This window comes from Hyperolius riggenbachi, chromosome 5 (genome assembly GCF_040937935.1).
Source record: "Hyperolius riggenbachi isolate aHypRig1 chromosome 5, aHypRig1.pri, whole genome shotgun sequence".
Taxonomy (NCBI): Eukaryota; Metazoa; Chordata; class Amphibia; order Anura; family Hyperoliidae; genus Hyperolius; species Hyperolius riggenbachi.
In genome coordinates, this window is record NC_090650.1 from 303,888,380 (window position 1) to 303,907,455 (window position 19,076).

Here is a 19,076-nt window from a genome sequence, read left to right on the forward strand (position 1 = left end):
ACTTAGAAATGCGTAGAGGACTGCAGAAGAATGTCAGCACTATACAAATACGCAATAATAACACCTATAACTGTCTCGCCTCCATCTAATCATCATAGATTTTTGCTGACTTCTTGTCCTTGGAATTCTACCAATTCTATTAAACTTTTTGTTGCTGCCTTTAGGTTTTGGAGAGATCTGCCAGATTCCCATCACATCAAGTGCAGACCAAAATTTTAAATACAGTGTTTCAATACAGGCATTAGTGTCACAGAGTGCAAGTGGGCCAGCACATTCTGAATCTGTAGGAAGTGATTGCATCCTGTATGACAGACAGTCAGCTGTTCAGGTGGTTACCATTGTCGGTGCTTCTGACCATCTATTTCAAAGTGAACAGGCCCAGAGAATTACAGTAGCAAGAAAAAGTATGTGAACCCTTTAGAACGATATGTATTTCTGCATAAATTGGTCATAAAATGTGATCTGATCTTCATCTAAGTCACAACAATAGACAATCACAGTCTGCTTAAACGAATTCCACACAAATAATTAAATGTTTCCATGTTTTTATTGAACATACCATGTAAACAACAGTGCAGGTGGAAAAAGTATGTGAACCCTTGGATTTAACAGCTGATTGAACCTCCTTTGGTAGCAATAACTTCAACCAAACGTTTCTTGTAGTTGAAGATCAGACATACAGAACAGTCAGGTGTAATTCTTGACCATTCTGCTTTACAGAACTTTTTCAGTTCAGCAATATTCCAGGGGTGGCTGGTTTAAATCGCTTTCTTGAGGTTATGCCACGGCATCTCAATCAGGCTGAGGTCAGGCTTCTGAATGGGCCACTCCAAAAGGCATATTTTCTTCTGTTTAAGCCATTCGGTTGTTGATTTACTTCTATCCTTTGGGTCATTGTCCTGTTGAAACACCAATCTTCTGCTGAGCTTCAGGTGGTGGAGAGATGACCTTAAGTTCTCCTGCAAAATGTCTTGATAAACTTTGGAATTAATTTTTCCTTCAATGATAGCAATCCGCCCAGATCCCGATGCAGCAAAGCAGCCCCAAACCATGATGCCCCCACCACCATACTTACCACTTACTACCATACAGTTCGGATGAGGTTTTGATGTTGGTGTGCTGTGCCTCTTTTTTTTCCACACATAGGCCCATATGCAATTATTTTTTTCACCTGAGTTATCTCCTAGGAGAGAATTTTCATCTTCCCTGTAAACTAAATTTTTAGCAATTTACAATTGAAAAAGTACCCAAAAGATGGTGAAAAAGTACTATGAAATTTATTTTGAGTATTTTCTTGCTTGCTGGGGACTTAAAAAGCATTTTAGGATAAGTTGTAAAAATATCACCTAGGTGAAAAGTCAGGAGAGAAAGTGAATTGCATATGGCCCATAGTGTTGTGTGTTTCTTCCACAACTCAACTTTGGTTTCATCTGTCCACAGAATATTTTGCCAGTACTGCTGTAAAACATCCAAGTGCTCTTTAGCAAACTTTAAACGTGCAAAAATGGTTTTTTTTGGACAGCAGTGGCTTCCTTTGTGGTATCCTTCCATAAACTCCATTCTTGTTTAGTGTTTTACATATCTTAGATTCGCTAACATGGATGTTAGCATACACCAAAGACTTTTGTAAGTCTTTAGCGGACACTCTAGGAGTCTTCTTCGCCTCATTGAACTTTATGCACTGTGCTCTTGCAGTCATCTTTACAGGACAGCCACTCCAAGGGCGAGTATTATCTTGTCTTCATTGCTACCAAGAAAAGACTTTTCTCCACAGACCATCCAGGATATAAACAAGCAACGGACTACCAGAATCAGCCCATTAGCAACCATACAATTGGCAGGACATATCTCTATATCATGTCAACATCTATATGATAAAAAAAAACATCTCAATAAGCATGGAGTGAGCCTGCTGGAAAAAGAGTTCAAAGACCTGGTGCTTAACAGGCCCCTGGGGCCCAGACCTCAGACAGCTTCAGTACCAGCCAACCCAAGCCAGACTACCTCAAAAAGACATCACATAAATAACTCCTTAAACCAAAATGTGAATCCAAGGAGGTGGCAACAGAGGTGGAAATCTCCCACCAGAAGTCCAGAGAGCATTGACATGGCAGAACTAAGTGAAATGCTCCTCATTGCACACAATAAGCTGAGGGCCGGACTATGGAAAACTGACTGCCCTATAAATCGCTCAATACAAGGTAAACATATACAACATGAAACCCCTCATAATTAGCAGCTGGAATATTCAAGGTTTGGATGCTTCAGCATTTGGAACCAAAATAAATGACCCAGATTTTGAAGAAAGACTAAGAAAGGTAGACATACAGATCCTCCTAGAGACATGGACCCAGACAGAGGATGAGTCATCAGTACCCATCGGTTAACGGGAATTCTCTGTGGCAGCCCAGAAACACAAACCTATCAAGCAGGGTCGCTGCTCAGGAGGGATTATAATCTGGTATAAGGAGGAGCTACAGGAATACATCAAACCAGTCAAGAGAGGGAACAGCCACATCTGGTTAAAGTTAAAGCGGACCCAAACTAAACATTTTTTTATTTAAAATATTTAGTTGCACCACTCTGACACATACAAAGATAAATAAACACTCCTTCAAGCCTATGAGCATTTCAGTGCATGCTTTTCACCCTTATACAGGTGGCAGCCATTACTTCTGAGCTTAGTAGTAGGTTTTAGATCTTGGGTGTGTTTGTCATCAGCTACCCTCCCTCACAGGGGCGTCGTCTATGTGAAATCTCACACAAGCTGAGATCACCTCCCCTGTGACATCATCAGTAGCAGCCTGTGTTTTGTTTTTGTTTTTTATCTCCTCCACCAGTTTGCTGGAAATTCCCGGCAATATGAAAGGGAGGGAGGGGTTCCTCCTATAAATGTAAAATATTTTATATTTGTCATCATGCAGCTGAACAAAAGCTACTATTTATCATTATAATTTAGAAAATAGATTTTATTTCTGAAATCTTGTATTTTTAATTTGGGTCCACTTAAAACAGCTCCATCATCTCCTCTCAGACCGCCATTTACCTCTGTGCAGCATATATTGCACCAGCAGAATCACCATATTTTAACCCAGAGAGCTACCAAGTCCTACAAACATATATTTGGACTTGAGACCGAGTACCCTGAAACCATACAGAGAGACAGAAACCGCTATGACAGCAGAGTCGATAAGTATAGAAAACAACTGCTGAACCTCTGCAGAGGTCTCGGACTCCACATCCTTAATGGCCGAACCAAAAGGGACTCTAGGGAGATGCACACTAAACTCCCATGTAGGTAGTAGTGTGGTGGACTATGACATCAGTGACATGGATCCTGCAACCATCCATACCTTCATAGTTACCCCACAATCACATCTGTCAGATCACAACCAAATTCTACTATAAATTAATTCCTCAAGCAAACCTTCTGTACATCATGTTGGCCTGTATAACCTGCTACACACTTTCAAATGGTCCAGAGAGTGAACAACAAAGTATAAAGCGTCTCTCTACAGACCAGAGGTAATACGGCTGCTTCCAGACTATCAAACTTATTCCTATAGCCCTAACCAGCTAGGGGTGCAACAAGCAGCAAAGGACCTTAACCAAATATTACACACCATTGCAGAAATGGCTGAAATAAGAATGACCATCCAAAAGAGACCACAAATAAATGGTTTGACAGTGATTGCAGGTCATTAAGGAACAACTAACGTGCAATATCAAACAAAAAGCACAGGTATCCATATAACTTAGAATTTAGGGCGGCACATGATACCATCCAACGCCAATATAAAGTGACCCTTAAAAAGAAAAAAACAAAACCACATCGAAAGTCTACTCCAACGGCTTGAAGAATCTCTGCAAGACAACTCCTTTTGGGAGACCTGGAAAAAAATTGGCAAAAAACCCAAACAAAATCAGCACATCCAAAATTGCCAAGCCTGTCTACAATACTTCAAAGACCTATTGTAACGATTGGTGTCAGCACACAGAGAGAATCTGATTATTGGTGATCTGCAGTATCACCAAGAATGCAGATATATACCTGATTATTGATGATCTGCAGAATCACCGATAATACAGATATATTGCTAACCTCTGGACACCTAAGGTATGTGAGTGTTTGGTGTAACCGTAATACTTTGAGACATGTACCTGCTGAGCAGGTGATCAGAAGCAGCCTGGAGTACTGCTTTAGAGGACACAAGAACCTTCCAGCAGCCTGAGACTCTCCAAGGGGTGGAGTCAGGCTGGAGATGGGAAGGACCAGCGTGTGAGTGACACCTGAAATGTGATGTCACTATCTGAGCTGGAGATTATCTCTAGACAGCGAGATAGCTCTCAAGGTCAGGCAAGCCAGGTCGGCAACACACGGTCAGATAAAGAACATAGACAGAAAACTGATTCGGTATCCAAGGCAAGCAGGGTTTGGCAGCAGAGGATCAGATATGCGAGGTACCAAATCAGATGACAGAAGAATTGTCAGATAAGCAAGAAGTCATAACAGATATCAAACAATGCCTAGTCTGGGTGTGAGGTCCTTGGTCTCTACACCCCGGAACTAGTCTGAAGTATAACAGAGTGAAATATACAAGTTCCCTAGTCTTTGGTGCGAGGCCCGTGGTCTCGGCACCCTGGAACTAGTCTGGAGTATAACACAGATGACAATACAGTTCCCTAATCTGAGTGTGAGGTCCGCGGTCTCATCACCCTGGAACTAGTCTGGAGTATAACACAGATGACAATACAGTTCCCTAATCTGAGTGTGAGGTCCGTGGTCTCAGCACCCTGGAACTAGTCTGGAGTATAACACAGATAACAATACAGTTCCCTAATCTGAGTGTGAGGTCCGTGGTCTCTACACCCTGGAACTAGTCTAAGCATAAACAGAATAATAACACAACGTTTCTGGCTCAGTGTGAATTCCCAGGGGCACCTGGTTCAAACACACTGTGAGATCTGACAAAGGTCTGAGTGCTTCCACGTAGTGATCGCAACGGCAGACCACTTGAGACTGGCCAGCAGCAAGTATATATGGAGCAGTGCTCTCCAGCTCCGCCCCTGAATGATCAACCAATGGACACTTGCCCTGGCATCAGCTGACCTTCCCATGTTTAGCATAAGAGTTCTGCCTCTCAGCGCGCGCATGTTCCTCAGCCTGTGTGCACTAACAGACCCAGCCACACCAGACCCACACCGCTCCGCACAGACCGCTGCGCTGGATGCGGAATCCGCCGCCTCACTGCTGTCACAGGCGGCGGCCTTTACACGTTCTGCCCTGCCACCAGATGCACGCGTCCGCGTGCAAACCGCCACATTGGACGCGGAAACAGCCGCCTCCTCAATACCAAACGCGGCGGCTTTTCCGCGTTCTCTCACACCTATACAGAGATATTCCTATAAACAAACTCAGCCCAGAACAAGCACAAATCAACAAATTAAAGAACATGGAGGAGAAGGTGAAAGTTTTTCAAAACCCACTCGATACACCTTTCACATTGGAAGAAATAAAACAGAAGATAAAACTCATGCAAGGCAAAAAAAAAAAAGCTAGCGGCACAGACGGAATTCCTATCAGAAATGATCATATCTGGATCCCCAGAAATCCATGCAGCAATATGGAAACTATTCAATCTGGCCCTGTACTCCGGTCACTTTCCTGAAGTCTGGAATGAAGGACTCCTATTTACAAGAGTGGAGATCGCTATGACCCAGCCAACTACAGAGGCATCTGTGTGAGCAGCACACTGGGAAAACTGTTCAACAGCATCCTGAATAAGAGAATCCTCACCCAGCACAATGTTCTCAGTAAAAGTCAAGCAGGATTTGTACCAAACCATCGCACCACAGACCACATCTACACACCCTGCACACCCTTATCAAGCACCATGTACACAGACGAAGGAAGGGGGAAATATTTGCCTGCTTTGTGAACTTTAAAAAGGCTTTTGACTTGGTGTGGCACCCAGGTTTGTTCCTGAGACTCCTAGAGAGCGGAATAGGAGGGAAAACATACGATGTCATCAAGAGCTCATACACTGGGAGCAAGTGCAGTGTGAAAGTGAATGGTAAAAGAACACCTTTCTTCCCCCAGGGTCGAGGGGTAAGACAGGGCTGCAGCCTGAGTCCAACTCTTTTCAACATATATATCAATAAATTGGCCTCTGCCCTAGAGCCCTCACCAGCACCAGGACTCGCACTACATGACACAGCAGTGAAGTTCTTACTGTATGCAGATGACCTATTGCTGTCGCCAACTGAGGAAGCCTGAAAATCCTGGAGAAATTTTGCACAACATCGGAACTCCCCATTAATCTAAAGAAAACCAAAACCATGGTGTTCCAGAGGAAAAACAGGTCAGCCCAGAGCACACCCTTTATACTCAATGACTGTGAAATCAGCAGAACTAATAAATATACCTACCCTGGTTTGGAAATCAACCAATCAGGAAGCCTTAAGCCAGCCATGGAGGAGCTAAAAGCCAAAGCATGCCGAATGTTCTATGCCATCAGGAAAGAACTGTACCACCTCAAACCACCAGTAAAGGTCTGGCTGAAAGTAATTGACAGTGTCATAACCCCAATCCTACTGTATGGAAGTGAAATATAGGGCCCCACCACCTACCCAGACCAATCAAAATGGGAATCCAGCCCAACAGAAATATTCCACCTGGAGTTCCGCAAACACCTTCTCCACGTCCATCGGAGTACTTCAAACAAAGCCTGACAAGCTGAGCTGGGGAGATTCCCATTACTGCTTGAGATACAGAAGAGAGCGTTGTCCTTCTGGGCCCACCTACAGAGCAGCAGCCCTGACTCACCCCACTACAAAGCCATGCTGCACAATGAAGACCAAGAAAAGCCATGTGCACTGAAAGTAGTGGTCAGCTCTATACTCCCTCCAACCCCGACCCACAGGTCATAACAAAAATCCAGATAAAACACACCACAGCCAAGAGCAAAGAGGACTATGTGGAAAAATGAAGGCGTGAAATAAAACAGTCACAAAAGCTAACCATATACCAGTCTCTACAAAGAGAATATAAAATGGCCCCATACCTGGAAAAGCTCCAAAACTCTCAAGAGAGGAAATCCTGAGCGTCTACAGATTGAGGGCTCACAACCTCGAAATAGAGTCTGGGAGACACAGACAGACGTACAAACCCAAAGAGGAGAGACTATGCCAACACTGTGAGCAGAAGACCCTTAAGGATGATAGCCACTTCCTGCTGCACTTTTAACAAAAGAATTGTTGCTCTAAATAAAGATGGCCCAGATTATAAGAAGATTGGCAACATCCTGAAACTGAGCTGTAACATGTTTGCCAAGACCATACAGAGGTTTAAAAGGACAGGTTCCATTCAGTCCAGGCTTTGCCAAAAGACGATGAGTGCATATGCTTAAAGTGAACCTCCAGACTAAAAATCTACTCAGCAGCACTGAAAAGGCTTGGTGTTTATTTAACAGTCTCACAGCATCAGAACTTTGCTTTTCTTACCCAAGCCTTATGTTTAGCTGCACAGAAGAAAACTGCCTGGGCATTTTTCCTCTGATGCTGTGCAAAGCATGATGGGATTTCTGATGTTGTTCTCATTCTGCTGTTTTGGCACAGATTTGTTTTTTTATTTTTTATTTTGAATTTGAGATATGAAGCCTAGCGCGTGCAGCTGGGAGGGGTGATCAGGAAACAGGACGTTGAAACTGTGTCTCATGCTCCCTGTCACCTCCTTTCAACCAAAAAGATGGCTGCCCCATGAAAAAGATGGTTGCCCCATGAAATCACAAACATTTGCCTGTTCTTTTAAAACAGGGTGTGTAAGAGATTATATTACCCATCTATTTAATTAACATAACTAATGTACCTTAATGACAGTATGTTTGTTTAGGCTGAAGTTCCTCTAACATCATATCCAGAGATTGTCTTTTTCAAATAGACAACACCGACCATATACCACTGGTCTACATGGCTGTCATCCCAGAAGGAAGCCTCTCGTTATGATCATGCACAAGAAAGCCTACAAACAATTTGCTGAAGACAAGCAGACTAAGGACATGGATTACTGGAACCATGTCCTGTGGAGAGAACCATGAATGTCATTGTGTACTGTGACATACGGAAGCAGATCATAACCCCCTCAGAAACTGGGATGGAACATTATTCCAAAAGGATAACAACCTCAAACACACTTCCAAGACAACCATTAGCTTGCCAAAGAATCTGAGGGTTAATGTACTGGATAGGACAAACATTTGTTTAGACCTAAACCAAAATGAACATCTGTGGTGCATCCTCAAATGGAAGGTGCATCAGTGCAAGGTCTCTAACAACCACCAGCTTCGTGATGTCATCATGGACGAGTGGAAGTGGATTCCACGGCAACCTGTGAAGCTTTAGTAAACTCCAAGCTTTAGATAAAATTAAAAAGGAACCTGATATGTGAGACATATTGAGGCTGCCACATTACCTTTATTTTAAGCAATGCACATTGTCCAGCTGTCTTGCTGATCCTCGGCCTCCAATACCTTTAGAAATAGATGGCAGCATCCATAATTCTCTAACCTCTGGTTCCTTTGAAGGCAGTGCAGGCACATAAAATGATGACACTTTGGAAAGAATTCTGTTATTTTTCACTTATGGCTATACTCACTATTAGGCCAGTCTTGCACTTATTTTTTGCTTTGTGATGCTCCTGCTGCATCACAAAAAATCTTATGACCCTGTTGGCAGAGTGTGATGACAGGGTCATATTTACAGCCCCACGCCCCGTTCAGTGACGTACTCCCTGCTGGGCAGGTAGTACATCACTGGGATACCGGCTGGTCTGCGCATGCACGACACATCGCACTCGTCGTTCACACTGCATGCATCGCCCATAGACTTTCATTACCCCAAGCTCCGTCCGGTAACGTGCTGCAGCCCTTGCGCTGGATCGTATACTTCAAGGCACCCCAACGGACCACAACAAGTGTGAAAGTGTCCATGGACATTGCTTTTGCAGCACACTGTGGTAAAATAAGGTAACGCAATGCATGTTTCATCTGCAAGTGTAAAAGGGGCCTGAGACATTAATGACTTATCTTCAGTGTTGTCCCATGAAAAGATGTAATAAAATATTTTAAAAAAATGTGAGGTGTGCTCACTTGTGAGATACTGTAGATTATGCATGGGGTCTCCTTGCTATCTACCTTTATCTTGTATTTACACTAAAGGAGCCCATACACTGAGCCGGTTAATGGCCGATCGATCGATATCGATCGCAAATTGATTGCCCAATCAATCGATTTGCGGCCGATTTCAATCGATCTGACATAATGGAAAATCTAGGTGGATCTGTTGAGATGGCTTATCATTTTACATTGGACTTAATGGAAATCTGATGGCAAACAAATGCCATCAGATCGATTTTCAATAGATTTCATACTGAAAACTATTAGAAATCTGTTCCTAGTAAAAAATGTTCCTAAACACATCAGATAGATCAGAGATCTATCTGATGATCTATCTGCTGCTAATCTAATGAGTGCATAGCCACCTTAAATGAAACTAAAGTTTACAGTAAACCTTTGCACTAAAATAGTTTTCTGTAATTTAAATTGTCTTTATCTTATAATGGCTATATTGAGACTTTTTTTTTATAACAGAACTACCACCTCCCAAAATTAACAAGCATTTCAAGTAAAATATACTGGATGGCCAGGGTTGTGTCGGGGAGATGGAATATTACAGTTGAGCCAAAACAAGTATCAGACTCCAAAACATCAGGATGGGATAAGGAGTACCAGCATCAACAAATGTAAAGTGTTTTTTTCTAATACATCTCGAGTTGAGTGCATGGCACGTCTGGTCAATCATTTTCATGGTAAAAAAGCTACATGGTGAAAATGGCAAACTGAAAAGTTTAGGTCTTTCAACTGAATATAAACAATTTCATGAATGGATTTAGGTAAGTATTTTCACAGAGTAAAACTGCATGATAGGAAAGCTCTGACTCATTTGGTTGAGGTGGACTCTTGGGATGACTAGATTATTGGTGGCGAACAAGCTATAAAATAATTGCTACTTAAACTTTGGAGTGCAAAGCATGGTACACTGGGTAGACCAAGCAAACCCAGAGTAGTCTTGTACACAATTACGAGGACTCTTAACCGTGGAGGGATTGGGACTTGATACCACAGGCAGCAGTACTTTGCCAAGGTTGTACAGATGCATTCAGTTATTACACAAATGGAATGGCAAAAAACCTAGAAAGGTGTGAAGGAGGTTGTATACTCACATGACACAATACAGCAAAGCCTGTGAGGTGGAAATATGACTGTGCAATTTATAGTTAGAGGTGTCAAGTGATTGTTTCAAAGGAGTGAAAGGAAGATATCAGTTTTATCAGAGTTTAAATAACTGTTGAGGTAGCCATACCTCTAGCGATTTTGAGTTACTCGACAAAGTGATCGACTATTGGGCGATCAACTTCATGGTTGATTGAAAGTCAATCGACTAGTGCAGTGCTGGGCAAAGCTGGCGGCCAGTTTCTTCTACTGCCTCGGTCCCTGCAGACTAGTGCAGTGCTGGACAAAGCTGGCGGCCAGTTTCTTCTACTGCCTCTGTCCCTGCAGAGTCATGAGCATAAGAAAACCGGGGGTAAACACTCACTTACTCGTTGCTTACCGCGTCAGGTCTCCATGGTCACAGGGTATCACATCAGGCACTGTCAGGATACACCAGCATATCACACGCTGGCTCTTTCTGACAGCATGTCACATGGCGCCCTGTGGCCATGGAACTCTGACGCAGGAAGTGACAAATAGGTGAGTGTTAACACTCACTTTCTATCCTCTCACGACTCTGCAGGTAGGGAGGGAGAAGGGAAGGAATTTTAGGAATGGTAGCAACGGTCCGCAGCATGCAGCCCAGGCCAAGCAAAGTTTGCCCAGCCCTGGACTAGTGGCCCACACACTTGAAGCAATATTCTATGCATTTCTCCTTCACTAATCAATCTGACCAATGTTGTACCTCCATGCTCTGAGGGCAAAAATCGATTCAGTGTCGATCGAATGATATGTCAGGACTGTGTAAAAAGCCAGCAGCAGAGAGATCTGAACAAACAAGTCTTCCCCTGAATACCCCATGCTGAATTTTTAACCTCTTGGGTACCTGTTTCAGATTAAATTTCACATCAGAAGTCCTGCATGTGTAAAGTTTCTTAAAGAAGAACTGTAGTGAGAGGGATATGGAGGCTGCCATATTTATTTCCTTTTAAGCAATACCAGTTACCTGGCAGCCCTGATTTTCTATTTGCCTAAAGAAGTGTCTGAATCACACCAGAAACAAGCACGCAGCTAATCTTGTCATATCTGTCTAAATTTGTCAGAAACACCTGATCTGCTGCATGCTTGTTCAGGGCCTATGGCTGAAAGTATTAGAGGCAGAGGATTAGCTGAATAGCCAGGAAACTGGTATTGCTTAAAAGGAAATAAATATGGCAGCCTCCATATACCTCTCACTACAGTTCTCCTTTAAAGTTCTTCTAAGCTGTAGTAATTAAATATATTGCTTAGAAAGACTAAAGGTAGCCATACACTGGTCGATTTGCCATCAGATTCGACCAACAAATAGATCCCTCTCTGATCGAATCTGATCAGAGGGATCGTATGGCTACCTTACTGCAAACAGATTGTGAACCGATTTCAGCCTGAAACCGTTCACAATCTGTGGTGGTGGTGCTGCCGCCGCTCCCCCCCCCCCCCCCCGCATACATTACATGTTCCGCCGGCGCGACTGCCCGCGGTCACCGCTGCTCTGGTCTGGTCTCTGGGTCCGGCATGCTTCACTTCTTCCTGCCCGGCAGGAAGTTTAAACAGTAGAGCGCCCTCTACTGTTTAAACTTCCTGCCGGGCAGGAGGAAGTGAAGCATGCCGGACCCGGAGACCAGACCAGAGCAGAGACGGAGCAGCGGTGACCGGGGGCAGTCGCGCCGGCGGAGCAGGTAATGTGTGCGGGCTCTATTGCGTTGGTCATCGAGCACTCAAACGCCGCTAGTGACGCGCTCCCTACCCGTGGGCGATCGACGGTAATTTTCCACACAGAGTGATCGGCGGGATCGGACGGGATAGATCGAAATTTAGCGTGTAGCGGGAACGATGTGACAGCAGATTCGAATCTGCTGTCGATCGGTAGGGAATCGGCCTAGTGTATGGCCAGCTTTATAGACAGATTCAATGCAGATTCTGGGCAAGGAGAGGCAGTTTAACCACACATGCACATATAAAAAGGGAAGTTGGGTTGGGGGTTCCCCTTTTATTACTGTCTCTGCGGAACAGGAATGTAACAAATCAGCCAGCCGCTTTATCACCGACAGTTTACATTCCTCATACCGACAGCCCACCGCCAGTCTAGTTCGGGAAAATACTGCATTTTTACCGCCTTTTTACCGCAGCTGTGAAAATGTTTATGAATGAGTATACAGAAGTCTAAAATATCGAATGCGGTATTTTCCCTCCCAGATTTTTTTTTTTCGCAATGAATGAATGATAGCCAATGTGTTCAAATGTATGAAATGAAGTTTCTCAGGGAAGGATTGAAAAGATAACACTACAGGGCCACAAACCGCACATTGGGAAATACAGAAAGAGAAAGAGAAACAGTAAGGAGGACAAAATGAGTCTTAAATCCAAATAAGAGTGCTTAGTCTAGAACAGAACAAAGGGTGATCAAAAGCAGACAGAATATATAAGAAAAAGAAAAGCTGCTTTTCAACTTGACTCTGATGTCCTTTGTTACTTTTCAACCACTGTTTTTGGTTAAGTATGCGGGTCAAAGGTTAGATGTTTCACAGTATGTCCAAGCATTAGAATGATTGCTACCAATGTAAAATATATGTGAACCCAAAATAAACTCTTTATATGAAGACAATTCATTAAGTACTACACACTCACAAAACACTATTAAAAGGGAACCTGAAGCAAGAGGTATATGTGGGCTGCCATATTTATTCCATTTTAAACAATACCAGTTGCCTGGTAGCCTTTCTGACCATTCTGGCATCAGTAGCATCCAAATAACACACCAGAAACAAGCATGCAGCGAATCTTGTCAGAAAACTCTGATCTGCATGCTTGTTCAGGGTCTGTGGTTAAAATAATTTGAGGCAGAGTATTGGCAGCATAGCCAAGCAACTGATATGGTTTAAAATTAATTAAATAAATAAGGCAGCAACTATATCCCTTTCACCTCAGGTTCCCTTTAAACCTAAACTCTAGGAGATCAACTTGAGGAAAACCATGCTACCACATCCCCAGACTAGCAATGCCTTACTTAAAGAGAAACTTTGACCAAAAATTGAACTTTATCCCAATCAGTAGCTGATACCCCCTTTTACATGGGAAATCTATTCCTTTTCACAAACAGACTATCAGGGGGCGCTGTATGACTGATATTGTGGTGAAACCCTTCCCACAAGAAAAGTACGTACTTTTTTCTGGCAGTTTCCTGTCTGTGAACCTTGTTGCATTGTGGAAAATAGCTGTTACAGCTGTTTCCAACTGCCAAAAAAACATGCAGCAGCTACATCACCTGCCAACACTAAAATGTTCACTGGAGTTCCTCTTTAAAAGAAGTTTAAAAACATAAAAGACTGGTAAACTGAACTTTCCTGGCACCTCCATGGCATCATACAAATGGGCAGTTTCCTCCTCCTATCTGCCCCAAAGGACCTCCCTGAATTTTTGAATGTGATCAGTTTCACCCCTTCATCATTCCTTTTTTGTCCTCGCCGGCTGTACAAGTTCCCTCCTGTCCTGTTGTTCCACAGGTCACTTCTGAAATTGAGGAAAACGCACGCAACAGTCATCGCTGTGATACCTTACTGGCCGAATCTGGAATTGTTGAGTCTGGAACTACCTTTAGCCCTGCCTCACAGGCTATATCTTCTGCAGAGCGGATTCTTGCATCCGAATCCACAAAGGTTACAGCTCATGGCCTGGAAGTTGAGAGGAACAAGCTCTCCTCAACAAGAGGTTTCCACTCTGGCAGCTAGAAAATCTACAACTAAGGTCACTGACACAGACATCAGTGGCTGAAACACAATAGAACCAGACGGGAAAACACTTGTGTCTGATAAAATATTCCCGACCACATTACAGTGCAATGCAATGGTACACACAGCTGTTCTGTAAACACCAACATGAACGTCTATTGACTTTCACAGTACCATACAGATTGCACACAATGTGCAACGTGACTGATGTCGTGTGAATGAGCCCTCAGCAATAGGGAGGGAGGGGGATCCTATAGGTAAAATGTATTTATGTATTACAGCTGCATTACGGGTCAGGGTCAGTTTGTGATTCAGTACAATTGTAAGGGCTCGTTTCCACCATAGCGAATCCGCATGCGGCGACGAGATGCGGATTCGCTTGTTACAGTGAAGTGGCCGGGGCTGTTTCCACATGTGCGGCGTGCGGGAGCGATTTGGCGGCGGGCCAAATCTGCACGACGGGACCCACAGAATTCGCCTGCGTCGGGAATCCGTGCGAATCGCCGCGAATGTATTTAATAGTAAAAACGCATGCGTTTGTTACATGCGTTTTTACCCGCGATTTCGCGTGCGATTTCGCACCTTTTTCAATGTTATTTTGCCCTGGCAGTGTCATGGTTAATTTCGCATGGCACCCTGCCATGCGAAATCGCGGGTAAAAACGCATGCGGAAACGCATCCGCATGCGTTTTTACAAGCGTCGGAATGCCGGCGAAATCGCGTCGCAACAGTGGAAACGAGCCCTAAGTTCTCCAAAGGGCGTGTAAAGGTATTTTGACTGGTAACCTTTAGCTGGTCATTTTCTCCTACATGCAAAGCATGTAGGATAAAATAGGAAAGAAAGACAACATCACATGACCACACGGTACCAATCAAAATTATGTAGGATTAAATGGGAAACAAACCACTGTTTCCTATTCAATCCTATACAATTCTGACTATATGAGAAATCACAAGAAACTCATCCATAGTAGCTAACAGTTAATCCACTGCCATGCTGACCATCGAGGGAAGGAAGAAGACTTGAAAGTCTGAGGTTATTTACAATTTGAAGGAGATTTTCTACCTTCAATTCATTTATGTTACTCCTCCCCATAGCATTTCATTGGTGGGTGAATCATCACATAGCTTCTTGTATGACTAGGGCACCTCAGCATTCAGTAACACAATCCTACTGTAGAAACTAAGTCACCCTTACTGGGTTGGGAAGATCTGTCAGAACGTTCAATTCGCTCATCATTCATGCATCCCTTCTACTAAATCATTGGAGGTTTTACTCCTCCTGCTGCATCCTCCATTCTGAGAAATCTAACAGAAGAAGATGGTTCAGCAGGTTCGGAAAGTCAGGAGACACAGAAGAATGTTCTCTGCCCCAGTCCATAAGAAATATGTAAACTACCTTAGACCATCTACACATCTGGAATTGTAATGCCCCTTTAAAAAAATCCTTCAAGTTACATTTGGTCTTGCAATAAAAGTTTTATGATGTGATAATTCATTTATTAGTCAGTGTCATATCACAACTAAACAAAAGCAGTCATTTACTACAGCTTTCTCGTCTTGGTACTTTAAAATGTGACAGGCTTCCAGCAAAGAAAGTCAAAACAAAACTATGTACTTCCCCTCAAGAAGAACAACAAGTCTTGTTCAGCTCAGTTTAGCACAAAGCAGGAAATGAACAAGCGTAGAGCTACTAGTGAAATATTATTCACCCATGCATGCCTATGCCTCAGAAGTGTTATCACTAAACAGTGGGCAGCAGTACAACAAAGTGCAGTGCACTCAGCCTTTCCTAGAATGCACAGTTCACAGTGACTAAATGGCAGATACAAAAGGTGCCAAGGGCTACTGCTCTGTCTAAATTTACCAAGGCTCGGGGGAGGATTCTATGAAGAGGCAGGCATGTCCGTTCTCTGAATTAGCATTTGAACATAAAAGCGTTCCAGCAATCTAAAGTCTGGAAAATTTGTGGTAAGTTTCCGCCTAAACCTCACCCATAATATGAACTTGAGCAAGAAACGCACAACAACCAGCCCAAAGTTCCTCTGTGATGATGTCATATGCTCCATGAGTGAGCTGTCCAAACCAAGTTACACCCCTTAAACTTTTATTGCTGATGGCCCTCTATCATTCTAGAACATATGATTCAGTATAGCTCTGCTAGCATACAGAGACAGACAATACACTATGGCTTATAAAGCATAGCCAGTCTTGCTAAAGTAGAAGCCACTTGTTGGTTTCACATCATTTCCTTGTATTCAGAGAACCATTTTACTAAGCGAATAACAGTTACCCGTTAACTGCTATGCTTGTAACAGACTTCAATCATAGCAATATGGACTAAAGTTATAGTAGGAAACAAGGCTATGGAAAGTGACAAGTCACAGTGTGGGGCTACATATACTGCTTTACAACAGATCTGTATACAGTATAAGCCATTTATCCACAACTCTGTTAACCAGAATTCTCAAGCAACCAGAAAAAAAGTCCTGGCTTGCAAAATACATAATCTACACCTCTTTATACAATAATAAACCTCTTACGGTACATTGGTTCTGTCCTTTGTCTTAATGTTGAAATTCAGTAATTAAAATTAAGACAGAGTTTATGGTGAGTGTACAGTGTGGGGTGTAGTACTTTTTTTTTTTTATCTACGCATATTTTTAACATGGACTCTCAAGCAACCAGAAACTTTACTTATCTGGCATCAGCCAACCCTTGTTGACACCAGATAATGGGGGTTTTACTGCAATAATACATCCTCTAATATACTGGATAAACACAAGAAAATATAGAACTACACGTAAACTGTCTATGATTATTCTTTGACATGTACAACTTCAAAAACACAGCTACTTAAACTCAATCGAGCAGTGTTGTAGTTTTCTGGCATTCTAATGATAGAGAAGCAGCAATCCGCAAACATCCAGGAGCTGTGAGCAGCAGCACAACAAACACACTCCTACAAACTAAAGCAAGAGTTGAATACCTTTTACCAAGAATATGTCTTTTAATCTAGTGTCTTCCAGTGCTGTGGTGTTGAAATGATCACTGGACATGCTCAGCTCCTGTGGAAAGTGGCATGTAGGCAAGAGATCCTGTTCTTAGAGCATCTCCCTGTGTGAATGATGAAGAAGCAGCGTTGCTTGACGAGTTGTGGTGAAAGTCCTGTCTGCGAGCAAAGCTTCTTTTTGCCCTGTCTTCCGCTTTCTATCAGTAGGTCCCAGGTGCAAGACACAAAATACTGTGGCGAAGACAGCAGACTGCGGCTACCAATTATCGGCTGCCATCAGCAAAGAGCTGGAGGCTCTGTGGCAGGAAACTGGTTGTGTTGTATAAAGAGATAACAAAAATGCAGGCTCATATCCTCGGGCTGTCTGAAGCGAATCATCAGCTGTTTAGCAACATTTACAGCTCCAGACGAGAGTGGGAGAGAGAAAAAAAAGTGAAGAGGAGAAATCTCCCAAGTGCTCCAGCCGTCCTTCAAGGTAGTGAGTGTGCAAACAATGCAGGCGAATCGTGCCAGTGTCTCCTCACTGCTCTAGAAAGCCACTTCAACTTTTAACAGCTTCGGGAGAAGAAAAAAAAAAAAAAAAAGAATGCAAACACAATGGTGGTCCCCGTTAAACGCGTCGTCTCCTCCTGTGCTGCTTGTACTCCTGTGATGGGGGAAGCTGACACTTGAAAAGGACCTCTAATTCTTCTGCATTTCTGGTACAGGGGCACAATGTGCGTCATTCCATAGTTGAAACACTTTACTCGCTACTTTAGTGAAGACTGTCTGATCGTCGCTGCCACCCCCCTCATCTTCCCTCCTCGCTCTGCCTGTGCCAAAAGTCTCCAACTGCTGGCAGTTCCTCACACATGCTCGCTGAGCCAGCTCTGCCTTGGAAAAAAGTGGATATCACAGCTGCACTGTCAACAGTTCAACTAGTCTCCTTCCCTCCCCAACTCGCATTGTTCTGCCACAAGTACGGCAGCATCCAAAAATGACAACACAGTCAAGCTAGCTACATTTTAACTAGGCTTTCAGTTTACAGCATGAAGGCAACAAATACATGTCTCATCAAATGTCTAGTTCTGAAAAATCTATTTATGCATTATAGATAGGCTTTTTATGTTTGGAGTAATGATATACTGTACATACTGTATAAGTGTTTTTTATCATAGTTTCTCATCACACCCTCATAGCTCTGAAAACAACTTTTTTTTTTTTGGGGGGGGGGGGGGGGAAAGTACAATTCCTCTTTTGTAACCAAATCCAACTGTCTCGCTTTGTTTCACTTTTGTTCCCATTTCAGGACTTGTGTGCACAGATCGGTGTGCATATACAGGTAGTACTCAGGTTACATATGTCCTAAGTTACAATCAAACCACCGATACTAACGACATGCCCGTCACAATGTTAACATTTTTAAATTGAAAAAGATTGTCGGAGCCATATGGGACATTTTCAGCTGTAAATAAAAGGCACAGGGGGGCACTGTGGAGGCACAGGGGGACAGATAGGGCCACTGGAGACTCAGAATTGGAGAGTGTAGGCACAGGGCGACAGAGGGGGAATACAGGGGGACAGAAGGGAACACTGGAGACTCAGAATGGCAGAGTGGAGGCACAGGGGGACAGAGGGCAACACTCGAAACTCAGAATGGCAGAGTGGAGACAGGGGGAAGACTCAGAATGAGAGTGGAGGCACAGGGGAACAGAGAGGTACACTGGGAGCACAGGAGGAAATAGAGGGGAATACTTGAGACTTAGAATGGAGGCACAGGGGGGGCAGAGGGGAACGCTGGAGACACAGGATGATAAAGTTGATTCTGATTCTGTGCCTCCATTCTGCTAAGTACAACAGGAGACATTGCTATTAGTACACACTGGCATTAGCATCTGTGCAATTGACAGACACTGAACATTGTGCAGAAGGGGACACTGGAAGCACAAGAGAGCACAATTCAACTCAAGGACAGACATAGTCCCTAACTTGTATCTGTATTTGCATTTCTCTTCTAACAATGTATTTGCACATCTTTAAATATTATTC

The 19,076-nt window shown here is 43.3% G+C and overlaps 1 protein-coding gene across 5 annotated transcripts in view; it reads right to left on the reverse strand.

The window, feature by feature from the left end:
• LDLRAD4 (low density lipoprotein receptor class A domain containing 4) overlaps positions 1-19,076 on the reverse strand; it is a 404,941-nt gene that overhangs the window by 53,117 nt on the left and 332,748 nt on the right. The window contains exon 1 of one of the 5 annotated variants that reach the window (XM_068237125.1): positions 17,025-17,850. The exons of 3 other annotated variants lie outside the window; for them this stretch is intronic. In XM_068237125.1, the coding sequence (XP_068093226.1) occupies positions 17,025-17,094 (70 nt within the window). In that variant the 5' untranslated portion in view covers positions 17,095-17,850. Of the gene's footprint in view, positions 1-17,024; positions 17,851-19,076 lie in introns of those variants that run through there. One more of the 5 variants, XM_068237127.1, reaches the window with a different exon arrangement.